Source organism: Nilaparvata lugens, chromosome 2 (genome assembly GCF_014356525.2).
Source record: "Nilaparvata lugens isolate BPH chromosome 2, ASM1435652v1, whole genome shotgun sequence".
Taxonomy (NCBI): domain Eukaryota; kingdom Metazoa; phylum Arthropoda; class Insecta; order Hemiptera; family Delphacidae; genus Nilaparvata; species Nilaparvata lugens.
Window position 1 is genome coordinate 95,242,356 of NC_052505.1, and position 13,395 is coordinate 95,255,750.

Sequence of the window (13,395 nt, forward strand, 5' to 3'; positions counted from 1 at the left end):
AAATGGCGGATGATTGCCAAAAAACCAGGTTTTTCACGATTTTATCAAAAATAACTTGACCGATTTTTTTTATATTCATTATTCATACCCTGTATAGTTATTTATCAGCTCTATCAACTGGCATAAGTCTCCTTTCTGGGAAACCAATGGGGGGTCCACCCCGTCCTTGGGAAATGGACTTAGTAACCTCCTTCTCGTGCATGAGGTAGGTAGGTAGCGCAGTTCATAAAAAGAACACATAGTCGAGATATTTCACCTGTAGAACAGCTGTATTGACTACTTTAAAAAAATTACGACTAAAAAAAATAATCGAATTTCACAATTCACACAAAGATAAAGTACTCTGAAAACAATAATATATACACATATACAGAAGTCTGATCGTAGTTTCAAATATGAGCAAGGAAAGTTGTGTGAGTGTACCACACCAGATTTTTATTTTATAATAAATAATGATCATTGCCATCTTTTTCACTTTTCCCTCCATATTCTTTCGTTTTCCCTCAAGAGGTCGTTTTTCGCTCTCAGAAGTATTACCTTCACCCTCATAATAATTCCCTTTCATACGGTTCGTTTCACCGGCGTATCTTTCAAGAATTTGTCTAGTAGGCCTTTATTACTTGCTCTCAATATGAAAATAGAAACAGGTCGCAGTAGAGAGAAGGAAGAAAAACTGGGAGAAATTAAATCGAGAAGGCTGTGAAAAGTTGTTTGCTGTTCAGTTTTCTTCTCAAGGACGAGTGAAGCTTATTTTTAGCGGAAAGTTTGAGCTTTGCTGGAAATTCAGGGAAAACCTTTGTTTTGAAATATTATTTTATATCTCCTCCTATATCGCTTGGAATCATTTTTTTCTTCATAAATTTTCACCAGTTTCTCATTATATTTGTTGATGTGATTGTGATAATATTATGATCCTGCATCTGGTTTTTCTACTACTGTAGTGATTATTAACGTTTCAACGTCAGTGGAAATGATAGAAAAGCGTTGTTGTCCCGTTTCTTTTTCCACCACAGTCTCATTAGAAGCCTGTGATTCAAATCTAGTAGTCACGGTACATCTGATCTGATCTAATTTTTTTTGAAACATCTTTATTGCCCATAAAAACAAAATACAAAATAAAAACTTACAAAAGAAATATTCTAGATTATAATAAATATTATGTTTTTTTACAAAAATTAAATTACATGGCACCACCCAGCAAGGGCAGAACCCTGACCGCTGAGTGAGAGTATCAGCTGTTTAGACAAAAAAAATATAAATATAAATATTGATTGTTGATTATTTCAGTATTTATCAATATTCTATCTAGAATACATTACATCTGTCAAGAAAATATTCAATATATTTCCACGATTTCATAATTGATATCCATGGTATTTGAAATTTCCTTGTAGCTCATTTTATTATTTCTTCTTAGCCTACAAACGATTTGGCAAATTTTTTAAACATTTTTAATATTTTATATTCTTTTACATGAATATTAATATTTTTTCAATCTTCATTATTATTTTCAACCTTTGATCTTGACCTTGCCCTTGGACTTAACCTTGAACTTCCACTTTGACCTTGTGCCAGACTCCCCAAAATTATACCACTCAGGGTTAAAGGATGGAGCTATCTGCTTTGTCCAATGACAGAGAAGGATAGCAACACAAATGTCAAACAGTTCCTGACTTTACAATATGAATATCAATACTTGATGAATAATTGACCGAGCGAAGTGAGGTCTAAGATTCAAGTCGACGGCTTGGCATTTCTCTTAATGTTTGAATGTTTAAATGTTTATATGTTGCGCATTTACGGCGAAACGCGGTAATAGATTTTCATGAAATTTGACATGTATGTTCCTTCTTTAATTGGGCGTCGACGTATATACAAGGTTTTTGGAAATTTTGCATTTCAAGGATAATATAAAAGGAAAAAGGAGCCTCCTCCATACGCCAATATTAGAGTAAAAATCAGACTATAGAATTATTCATCATAAATCAGCTGACAAGTGATTACACAGATGTGTGGAGAAGCCAGTCTATTGCTGTATTCCCATAAGGTCTATAGTTTCAATCAGGTATTTGTGGATTGAGGTCTACTGTTCACAGAACTATTAGTGTTGATGAGTTGACTAATTGATGACCTTCTTTTTATTTAGAAGAGAATTTCTTGAAAGTAATCAATCCAACAAGTAACCAAATGTCATCGATAATTTTTTTTTGTTTCACTTCTTATGAGAAACCACTTTGTAACTTTGAGCATTAATTTCGAGTGGAGCATTACTCAACTACTCCAGTGCAGTGCAATCAAGTTAAGGGTTGGCTTTTTTCCTGTTCTAGTGGAACTTAGACGTGGACTTAACAGATGTGTTAACAGTTGGCATCTTCTTGCTAGACAAGAAGTAAGTTTCTTGATATTATCTCCTCTCTTTATCCTTCCCTCATCCTTCTCATCTCCTCATCATATGTTTCCATTATCCTTCTCCTCTCATTAATCTTCTTCCCTTATCCTTATCATTAATCTTCTCCCCTTACCCTCTTCATCATCTCCTTCCCTCATCCTTCTCCCACACAACATCCTTCTTATCATTTCTTCTCCTTCTTCTTCATCATCTCTTTCTTCTTCTTCTCTAACTTTTTCCTCCTCCTACTTCTCCTCCTCCTCTTCTTCTACTTCTTATTTTCTTCTTCTCCTCCATCTCCTTGGTAGAGTACATGATTTTGATAGAGAGTTAGTGGGGAGGATATTTTTAATATTGTTTCCGAAGAATGGACATTGATATGTCCAAAGTTCCGCCAATTTATGTAGATGCATAACAATATAATTATTATCTATAGTTATTATATTACAAATTGCTTTTTCATATCATATACAGTTCAATAATTATTTTCTTAGTCTATATTATGTAAATTCATCTATAATTTTGCTGTATTGTAAGCTATTGTATATGAGTGTATAAGCCAGTATATATTGTAATCTACATAAATAAAGTACTCAATCAATCAATCAATCTCCTTCTTGTTTTCCCCTCCATCTTCTTACTCTTCGTCTCCTCCATCTCCTTCTTTTCTTTTTTCTTCTTACTCTTCTTCGTCTTCATCTTCTTTTTCTTCTTCTTCTCCTTCCCCTTCTTCTTCCCCTTCTTCTTCTTCCTTTTTTCTTCTTCTTCTTGTCCCTCATCTCCTTCTTATTCCCCTTTCACTCCTCTTTCTTCCTCTTGTTCCTGCTCCCACGAAGCTAAGCAAACAAATAGTAAAGTCAGTGTTGGTCCTGAGGGCAACCCCTAGTTGGCAAGTTTCTTGCCGTTGTTTTTGAGTTTGTGTTCTTTGGGGTGTACTGTTGTGGGGGGGGGAGGTCGTAACTCATCAATTACCCCTCCTCTACCGCTCTTTGGACTGGACTGGTCATGACCTGGCTATAGTGAGGTCCAGTTATAATGGCAGTGGAGATAAATAGGGTGAACTGCGTTGCCGGCTCTCTGCCTTGTCACTTCCTTCTATAGAAGATAGCTGATACTCGTGTATCTGATGTAATATTTACTCTGTTCATTCTTGGTGAAAATAATCAATTATGCGCCAATAAAATATATTTTTCCTACAGTTACCTTGAAAAGTGACCATTCCTGCACTGATTACAGAACGCAAAGAATCACTTTTCCGCTTTAGTGTGCAAAGTAATACTTTGCGTACTCTTGATACTTTGCATATTATCTTGCAGCCATCCCAATCAGCTGTTGACATTGTTGGCGTGTATTTTGATTGCGAATTTGTTCTATCTATATTTTTCTGATTTTCAAATAAATTAAAATGAGAACTCATTGAATTATATATTTTGAATATTATTAATTATTCATTATTTCAAATAATATTAGTTTTCACTCATAAATTGATTGGTTGAAAAATTATTTAGAAATTAAGATATGCTCAAAATTATTCAAATTTTCAAATTAATTGGATTAATTTAATTTTCAATTTGAATAAATTAAGTTGTTATTTTAATATGACCTAGTTGTTTATTTTTTTATTGTTTTATTTTTATAGGGGTATATTGTTGTTTTTTAGTTGTTAGTTGAATATTTTAAGTTGTTATTAATAACATATTTATACAGACAAACATTTGATGGATTTCAGCCATCATTTTACCCATAATCAACCACTTCTCAGATTCAATGGTAACTGTAGGAAAAGTTTAATGTGAAATACGTGAGCAAAGTTCCTCTGCTGCACTCAAGAAGCCATTCCTTCGTAAACGTTTCTTTCGGTGCAGCAAACTATCACTTTGCGCACTAGTTGCACAATAGTTATTTATTTTAATAAAAAATTTATTTTAAATATTTATTTTTCATTAAATTTAGTTTTTATTTATTTTAAACTTGATGATCCAATTGAAAATGAATCATCGATAATTCATTCAAATTAAAAATTAAATTAATCCAATTAATTTGAAAATTTGAATAATTTTGAGTTAATCTTAATTTCTAAATAATTTTTCAACCAATCAATTTATGAATTAAAAAATATTATTTGAAATAATGAATAATAAATAATATTCAAAATGTATAATTCAATGAGATTCCATTTTTATTTATTTGAAAATCAGAAAAAATATAGATAGAACAAATTCGCATTCAAAATACACGCCAACACTGTCAACAGCTGATTGGGATGGCAGCAAGATAATACGCAAAGTATTAAGAGTACCGAAGCAATACTTTGCGCACTAGAGCGGAAAAGTGATTCTTTGCGTTCTGTAATCAGTGCAGGAATGGTCACTTTTCAAGGTATCTGTAGGAAAATAACTATTCCAATGGTTGAATAAGATTGAGATTGAATATTTTGTGATTTAATTATATTCCTAGTTTCTTTAGAAACTAATATCTTGTTTCTATACATATTTTTATTTATATGGACTAGTATCTTTGAGAAACGATCTGGCAACTTTGTTGTGGTAGAAAAGGATAGCGCTATCTGCTTTGTCGAATGATAGACAAGGATAGCAACAAAAAATGCTTATTGCAGTATCAGCTGATGAAAAGTTGAATACAAGTGATTGTCGCGTGTAAAGCTAGCTACCTACACATCGATTTTTGTACATACAATTTTTTGCCGTCCTTATAAATTCTATTAGATTAAACAGATAATAATTGTCAAGCTCATTTTAATATGATAGAAACTTTAAGGGCGGCAAAAATCGTACATCCAAAAGTTCATGTGTGTAACTAGCTTAAGCCAGTTATGACAGATCTAAACTATGAGAGATTATCTTTACTCAATCCATGATATTATTATCTACTTCCTTGAATTCACACATGATTCATAATTTGTAGTTCTGTCACTTCAAATGAGAGTTTCGAGTTGAAAATTTCGTACATGTAGGGTCATATTGTCAACTTTGAACATTGTGGAAATACATGAACATTCTGATCCAATTGCGTTAAATTATTCTAAGAGTCTGTCAATATACGAGGTAGAAGTTTCCAGTTGACATAGTTCTTTCCCAATTGAAACAGTCGTATAGAATAGAAATAGACCATTATGCGAGAACGTCAAATTTCCCATTCAACTGCGTCAATTTCTGTCAATAAACGAGATGAGAGTTTCTAGTTGTATAGAATAGAAAATGATGGAATAGAATCGGAAATACATGAAGTTAGTTTTCCACTATTCACTGAAATTGAATGGAAAATAGATGAAGTGTGTTCCTGAGTTCCTTCACTATTCACTAATCAACATTCACTATAGATTCACTAGTGAATAAGAGTAGTGAAAAGTGGAACTAATCACATAATCCTTGAACGAAACAAAGTAGTTCATATGAGAAGAATATTGACATTCTTGTACTCCATAGCTTATATGCTGAGAATAATGGCCATTCATGTGCCCCTCACCCGATGTGAGGTCCACGTTATAACGGTAGTATTTGATTAACATTGGTGTTGCTATCCTTGTCCATCATCCTTGTATCATCTTCCCCTAGTGAGGTCCACGTTATAACGGCAGTATTTGATTAACATTGGTAGTATCAGCTGATACTGTAATAAGCATTTTTTGTTGCTATCCTTGTCTATCATTTGACAAAGCAGATAGCGCTATCCTTTTCTGCCACTACAATGTTGCCAGATCGTTTCTCAAATATGTAGAAATATAAGTCAATCACAAAATATTCAATCTCAATTTTATTCAACCGTTGGAAAATATATTTTATTGACGGATGGAAAAATTCATTATTTTCACCAAGAATGAAAAGAGATAATATTTGGCCCTTTAGAGTCGCACTAAGAAATCTTTTGTCAATATTTTAACTCTAAGGGTGGTTTTTAAGGTTTTAAAGTTCGTCTTTTAGCATGTCTATTCTACTTATCCCAATCTCTTAATTATAATTGAAATGTCCATACCATATGTTAATATAGAACTAAAATCTAGAGAGAGTACCTCTTCGAAACAGTTGTTAACTGGTGACTAAATTAATAATTTTGTCAGGTTGGCATTAAGTTGAGTTGAGTTTGTTAGGTTGGTACCAAGTTAAAGATTGAAATGCATTTATCGCGGAAAAATTGATTGGGCACTGCTACTTCAATCAGAGCTATTCCTGGGAATATTATATTACTAGCCGTCAGGCTCGCTTCGCTCGCCATATCCGTTTAGCCTGACGTTTAGTCTGGACCCCCGACTGGATCGTCCTAACATTATGATAAAAATGCTCAAATGAAAAATCTGCTGATCTCATTCTTGGACGATCCAGTCGGGGATCCAGGGAGCGGAGCCCCTGGCTAGACGGATGTGGCTAGCGAAGCGAGCCTGACGGCTTATTTCTTAATATGTGGGAGTTTCTCAGCTATTATTTGACATGTATGCAGGGAGCAGATGAGATGGAGAGCAGAATATTTCAATATACTTTCGGCAACAAGAGGGTCCGGCTGCATCAAGTCTTGAATAGTAGTACTGGACTACTGCCTGGGATATCCCATTCAACGTATTTGATATGATCTGAGTGCAAAGCAGCCTTTCTGGCAATGGGTCTATGGCAGACGAGGAAGGTGGAGGCGGAGAAGAAGAGAGAGAAAAAGGAGGATAAGGAAAAGAAGAATAAGGAAAAGAAGAATAAGAAGGAGAAGAAGAAGAAGGAGAAGAAGGAGAATTAGAAGACGAGGTGGAAGAAGGAGAAGGTGAAGACGAAAAAGAAGAAGAAGAGATAGGATGAGAAGTAAAAAAATAAGAAGAAGGTGAAAAAGGAGAAGGAGAATAAGTATAAGAAGAAGAAGAGAAGGAAGAGGGAGAAGGAGAAGAAGAATAAGAATAACATTAAGAGAAGGAGAAGAATGAGAAATATGAAAGCAGGCAAGTTGAAAGAGAAGAAAGAGAAGAAGGAGAAAAGGTACAAGAGAGCGAGTGGAGAGAAGTCGTAGAAGATAAAGAGGATAAAGAACAAGTAGGATAAGAAGAAGACGAAGGAGAAAGAGAAGTAGAGAAAGAATAGGAGCAACAGAATAAGGAAAGAATATGAAAAAGGAGAAGAGTAAATAGCCGAGGAACAAGACGGGGGAAAATAAAAGACTGAGGAGGAGAAGGAGAATGAAAAGAGGAAGAGGAACAAGTGGATGAAAAACAAGAAGGAAAAGAGGAAAAAAGAAGTAGAAGAAAGTGAAGAGACGTTCTTGTCTGGACTATAGTGGACCGTAGTGAAATGCTGAGTATCCACTCTAAACTGTATAAAGAGTGAGTACACTCCAAGTTCAGATTTTGTATTGAGTAAGGGATGTGAAAAGAAAAAAAGAGAAGACAGGGAAAGGAGGAGGAAGAAGCCGAAGAAGAAGAAGAAGAAGAAGAAGAAGAAAACAGTGAGGAACAAGTGGATGAGAAACAAGGAGGATTGATTGATTGATTGATTGATTGATTGAGTACTTTATTTATGTAGATTACAATATATACTGGCTTATACACTTATATACAATAGCTTACAATACAGCAGAATTATAGATGAATTTACATAATATAGACTAAGAAAATAATTATTGAACTGTATGTGATATGAAAAAGCAATTTGTAATATAATAACTATGGATAATTATAATGTTATGCATCTACATAAATTGGCGGAGCTTTGAACATATCAATGTCCATTCTTCGGAAAGAATATTGAAAATATCCTTCCCACTAACTCTCTACCAAATAGGAGGAGGAAGATGAGGAAGTGGTGGAGGAGAAGGTAGAGGTGGAGGAGAAGGGGAAGGAGAACGAGAAGAAGCAAAAGAAGAAGAGGAAGAAGGAAAGAAAGAAGACAAAGAAAACAATAAAGGAGGAAACGGGGAAGAAGATGGAGAAGGAAAAGAAGAAGAAGAAGAAGAAGAAGAAGAAGGAGAGGAGAAAGAAAACCATGAAGAAGAAAACGTGGAAGAAGATGGAGGAGGAGAAGGTGAACGAGAAAAAGAAAGAGAAGAAGGAGAAGAAGAAGAAAAGAAGAAAGAAAGCCATGAAGAAGGAGAGGAAGAACGAGGAGGAGAAAAAGAAGAAGAAGAGAAGAGAACAAATAAGAAGGAAACGAGGAAGAAGAAGGAGAAGAAAGAGAAGAAGAAAGCCGAATGATGAGAAGTAGTTGGCAGTCTTTTGCTTACTTTCGATTCATTTCAGAGCCGAACTACCATTCAATAGAACGAACCCCCCCACCACTCTTAACCCATCTTCTAGACCCCATTACCAGTGAAATCCATACCTTCTTGAAATTCGGAAAAACCCAACTCGCATTTTCCCCGCTTTTCCTCGCTCGCCATGATACACTTTTCCGACCCTCTAATGTATCTTTTGTTGTTTCCAGTTCATCTGGACTCGGCAAGCACTTCACGTTGATGCTTTCACCAAAATAGTACTCTCATGTCCACTATTCATCCAAGAATTCATCCGAGAATTCATTCCAGAATTCATCCAAAAGTTCATTCAAGAATTCATTCCAGAATTCATCCAAGAGTTCATCCAAGAATTCATTCAAATCTGATTGTGAGAACACGTGATTGATTGATTGATTGATTGAGTACTTTATTTATGTAGATTACAATATATACTGGCTTATACACTTATATACAATAGCTTACAATACAGCAACATTATAGATGAATTTACATAATATAGACTAAGAAAATAATTATTGAACTGTATATGATATGAAAAAATCAATCTGTAATAACTGTAGATAATTATATTGTTATGCATCTACATAAATTGGCGGAGCTTTGGACATATCAATGTCCATTCTTCGGGAAGAATATTAAAAATATCCTCCCCACTAACTCTCTACCAAAAAATGATGGTATAACTAGAGAGTATCGATAGATTAATTATTTTTATCACTTTATCAAATTTATATAATTCCCACTCAAATTCATTCAATTTTTAATATAATTTACGTTATTAAATTGGAATTACTCCATTCTCCAACACAATACGATTTATACAAAATTTGATTCTAAATCTTGTTGTGAGAAAACGAATGATACAACCAGAGAAATTGGTTATTTTTACTTTCCTTGCCCTATTACCATATAGGTAAGGAAAGTATTGCTTTCCAAAAAAAAGGCACCCTAATTTCAAGTTTTCTATACGTTTCAAGGTCCCCTGAGTCCAAAAACATGATTTTTTGTGTGTATGTCTGTGAACACGATAACTCAATTCCTAATTAACCGATTGCCTTGAAATTTTAAACTTAAGGTCCTTATACCATGAGGATCCGACAATAGGAAATTCAATAAGATTCAATTCAAAATAGCGGAAAAAATGGCGGATAATGGCTAAAAAACCATGTTTTTCACGGTTTTCTCGAAACGGCTCTAACGATTTTCTTAAATTTATACCATGGATAGCTATTTATAAGTCCTATCAACTGATATGAGTCTCATTTCTGGGAAAATTTCAGGAGCTCCGTAATATTCTTGAGAAAAATCGCGGATAATGACTGAAAAACCATGTTTTTCACGATTTTCTCAAAAATGACTTGACCGATTTTTTTCAAATTCATATCCTGTATAGTTATTTATCAGCTCTATCAACTGGCATGAGTCTCCTTCCTGGTAACTAATGGGGGGTCCACCCCATCCTTGAGAAATCATCCTTCTCGTGCATAAGGTAGGTAGGTAGAACAGCTGTTTTGACGACTTTTAAATAAATCATCGAATTTCAGAATTTACACAAAGGAAAATGTACACTGAAAACAGTTATATATACACATATACAGTAGTCTGATCGTAGTTGCAATAATATTCTGCCGCCAATCGTCATTATGTTATTCCCCTGAATTATTCTCGTTTAAGAATGAGGCTCACAGTTCAATGAGCAAGGAAAGTTGTGTGAGTGTAGCACACCAGATTTTTTTATTTCCAATCATTCTATTTTGAATACAATTAAGTCTATAATTATACTATAATTTTCAGTTTGCCAAATTTTAGTATAGACCCCTGCGGTGCACGAGTTTTCTGCTTGTTAAGGCTGTGCAAAGGCTAAAAAATAAACTATCTACTGGTAATATTTTTCAAAGTTTTTCGATTTGTATACTATCAAGCTATCAAAATGAAAAAGTTTTCTAGTGAAAACATTTTTTTCTAATCATTACTATTTGAGATATGAGCGCCTAAAGTTTAAATTTTTGGGACAGAACATTTTGAATTCGGTAAGAGATGAATCCATGGTATTTGAAGCATTGAATCTTCATGGTATTGTTGATCTGGTAAAACTAAAATTTTCTGAAAATATCAATTTTTGATAAAGTTATTCAATTTACCAAAAATAACTCAACCTAAAGTTTAAATTTTTGGGACAGAACATTTCGAATTCGGTAAGAGATAAATCCATGAGATTTAGAGGATTGATTCTCCATGGTATTGTTGTAAAACTAGTAAAACAAAAGTTCTCTGGAAATATCAATTTTCGAGAAAGTTATTAAATTCACTAGAAATTACCAAAAATAACTTTTTGTTGAGCTATTTTTGGTAAATTGAATAACTTTCTCAAAAACTGATATATCCGGAAAACTTTTGTTTTACTAGATCAACAATACCATGCAGAATCAATCCTCTAAATCTCATGGATTTATCTCTTACCGAATTCGAAATGTTTTGTCCCAAAAATTTAAACTTTAGGCGCTCATATCTCAAATAGTAATGATCGGAAAAAAATGTTTTCCTGTGAAAACTTTTTCATTTTGATAGCTTGATGATATACAAGTCGAAGAACTTTAAAAAATATCACCAGTAGAAAGTTTATTTTAGCCTTTGCAGTTTGCACAGCCTTAATGAAAAAAATCAACATAATACTTGTATATTCGATAGATCAACACAGGTTCTGCTAGGATTATTTTCTTGTGTTCTCCAAACTTGAAACTTGTAAGGGACTTTGAAGGGGTATTAAATTCTTCCTGTGCCTATACATCCTTCTTTTGTGCGTCTGTTCGTCCATCTTTTCAAAACCATTGAGCGCGTATTCAAAAGTTTCGCCATAAACGTATGAATAAATTAGCATTTCATTCTGATAGAGCAGCATAACGGGGCAGTGAATTATCTATGCACATAACATTATTGAGCCACAACTTTCCCAATGAAAAGTTTACTTTAACTCAGTTCACTTTTTCGCGTGCTTTTCACTCGTTTCTTCATTCTGTTTTCCTCCATCGCCTTACTATTCGTAAAATTTTTTTTCAGTGTTCCTCTTCGATTTGTTAACTATTTTCCAATTATTTGAATAGTTTTCTTGTTATTTTCCACATTTTCCTCTGATATTTCCTCTCTTATCTTTATTTTTAGCTTCTACAAACTCCCTGCACATCGATTTCTGTTTGCACAATATTTTGCCGTCCTAATAAATTCTATCAGATTAAACGGAACTTGACAATTATCATCTGTTTAGTCTTATTGACCGAGCGAAGTGAGGTCTAAGATTCTATTCGACATTTTCCCATTTCTCTTCATGTTTTTATTCATGTGTATATGCTCCGCATTCACGGCGAAACGCGGTAATAGATTTACATGAAATTTGACAGGTATGATCCTTTTTGAATTGCGCGTCGACATATTTACAAGGTTTTTGGAGATTTTGCATTTCAAGGATGATATAAAAGGAAAAGGAGCCTCCTTCATACACCAATTAGAGTAAAAAATCAGACTATTAGTAAGGTTCTAATATGGCAGAATAGTGTAATGAATTTAAAATTCGGAAAAATATATTTTCTGATAAAATAAATATAATTATTCCTATTTTAATTATTTCATAAACCAGCTGTCGAGTAGATTATATAAATTGAATGCAATTAATATCTCAATGTAGCTTGGTAAAGAATCAGCTGTCGTGTGGATCATTAATTGCTTGCAATTGATAACTCGAAATAGCATAGTATTTTCTCCCGACTGTTCTCTGCTTTCAACTCGGTAAGCTTTCAATGATAGTAGCAGCATAGTTGTTTACAACAAATTATTAGCATTGTCGGTACAACAACCCAAACAGCCATTAGTTTTTTACAAACCAATATCTCGCCGACAGGACAGGACATAATTTACTCCGATTGACAGTATTAGAGGAGGCTGTAGTTTATACCTGCGCGAGGTCTACTGTTCACAGAACTACTAGTAGTGTTTAGTTCGGCAAAATATTGTACGAACATGAATCGATGTGTGTGTAACCGCTACCTCCGTAAACAAAGCCATAGAGCATTCTGGTGACGTCAGCACAGGTAGGGCTCCTATCAATGAAAATTCGTTGATTTCAGCTAATCTATATCAGCTAGTGTAGGAGCCCTACCTGTGCTGACGTCACCAGAATGCACTATGGGTTTGTTTACGGAGGTAGTGGTGTAACTGGCTTTACTCTTCAAGAGTTTTCTTCTAGCCTCCTTTTTTCTGTTATCTTTTTTTACTTTCTATGACTAACTTTTCTCCGTTCATCGTATTTTTTTACTTTTTTCCATGTCATTCTCTCTCATTATCTTTCTTCTTTGTTATCTTTGTTCCATTTACCTTGCTCTATTTTTCTCATTTTCCTTCCATTATCATTAACTTTTTAGTTTTGTTCCCCTCTCTCCATCTTCAATTTTCCGTTCATCCTTCATTTTTTATACATGCATAGTTGAGAATCCAATTAATTTATGAATTATTATAAAGCTGAATTTATTATAATTACGAATTCTCGTCCAGTCATATGCATTATCACAACCTGCTTTACCTATGTAGTTGATTCCAAAATTTCTTCATAGTTTCCTTCTAGTTTCATTCATCCTCTGCTTTATCTCTTCTTCCTAATTCACTGTCCCTTTCATCTGCATCTCCTACAAGCTATTGTTTTTCTCCTTTTCACCCTCAATCCATCTAATCTTTTATCTCTCTACCATATTACTATCTTCTCCGTTTCTTCAATAACAATTTTGTTGCAGTTCTCT

At 34.0% G+C, this 13,395-nt stretch overlaps 1 protein-coding gene across 1 annotated transcript; it reads left to right on the top strand.

Moving 5' to 3' along the window:
* Window positions 1-7,315: 7,315 nt before the first annotated feature.
* LOC120349735 (protein PXR1-like) lies at window positions 7,316-8,976 on the top strand. Its single transcript, XM_039420289.1, has 4 exons — window positions 7,316-7,325; window positions 7,754-7,836; window positions 8,203-8,400; window positions 8,800-8,976. Exons 1-4 carry the CDS (start codon window positions 7,316-7,318, stop codon window positions 8,974-8,976), a joined length of 468 nt encoding a protein of 155 aa, XP_039276223.1.
* The last annotated feature ends 4,419 nt before the right edge of the window (window positions 8,977-13,395 follow it).

Coding starts and splice junctions, on each gene's coding strand:
- LOC120349735 (XM_039420289.1), top strand. Junction 7,837..8,202: donor AAGAAAACAGTGAGGAACAA/GTGGATGAGAAA, acceptor AAGGTAGAGGTG/GAGGAGAAGGGGAAGGAGAA. Junction 8,401..8,799: donor AGAAGATGGAGGAGGAGAAG/GTGAACGAGAAA, acceptor TGTTGTTTCCAG/TTCATCTGGACTCGGCAAGC.